We start from the raw sequence: 251 nt of genomic DNA on the forward strand, positions 1-251 counted from the left end.
CTGCGTTGCTGTTGAGCTGCATCAGTTTGTGATGAAGCAAAGAAGATGCGATTACTTTAATTGTGTTAATCATTTTGTTTCTCTTCTTATTGATGCCAGCAACCTTCTTGCTGCTGAAAGTGATAGAACCATCAGGTGCTGCTGCTGCTGCTGCTGCTCCTGCTGCTGCTGCTGCTGCTGCTGCTGCTGCTGATGGTGCTGGTGATGGGGATGGTGCTGCTGCTGGTGATGGTGCTGCTGGGGATGGTGCT

The 251-nt window shown here is 50.6% G+C and overlaps 1 protein-coding gene across 1 annotated transcript in view; it reads right to left on the reverse strand.

The window, feature by feature from the left end:
• Positions 1-69: 69 nt before the first annotated feature.
• The window catches only part of EMH_0033340 (uncharacterized protein), a gene marked incomplete at both ends in the record, with an annotated part of 906 nt that continues 724 nt past the window's right edge, over positions 70-251 (reverse strand). Inside the window, one exon of the mRNA XM_013494735.1 lies at positions 70-249. Within this exon, the coding sequence (XP_013350189.1) occupies positions 70-249 (180 nt within the window). The remainder of the gene's footprint in view (positions 250-251) is intronic.

The sequence above is a fragment of the Eimeria mitis genome, genomic scaffold (assembly GCF_000499745.2).
Source record: "Eimeria mitis Houghton genomic scaffold, Emh_scaff1265, whole genome shotgun sequence".
NCBI classification, from domain to species: Eukaryota; Apicomplexa; class Conoidasida; order Eucoccidiorida; family Eimeriidae; genus Eimeria; species Eimeria mitis.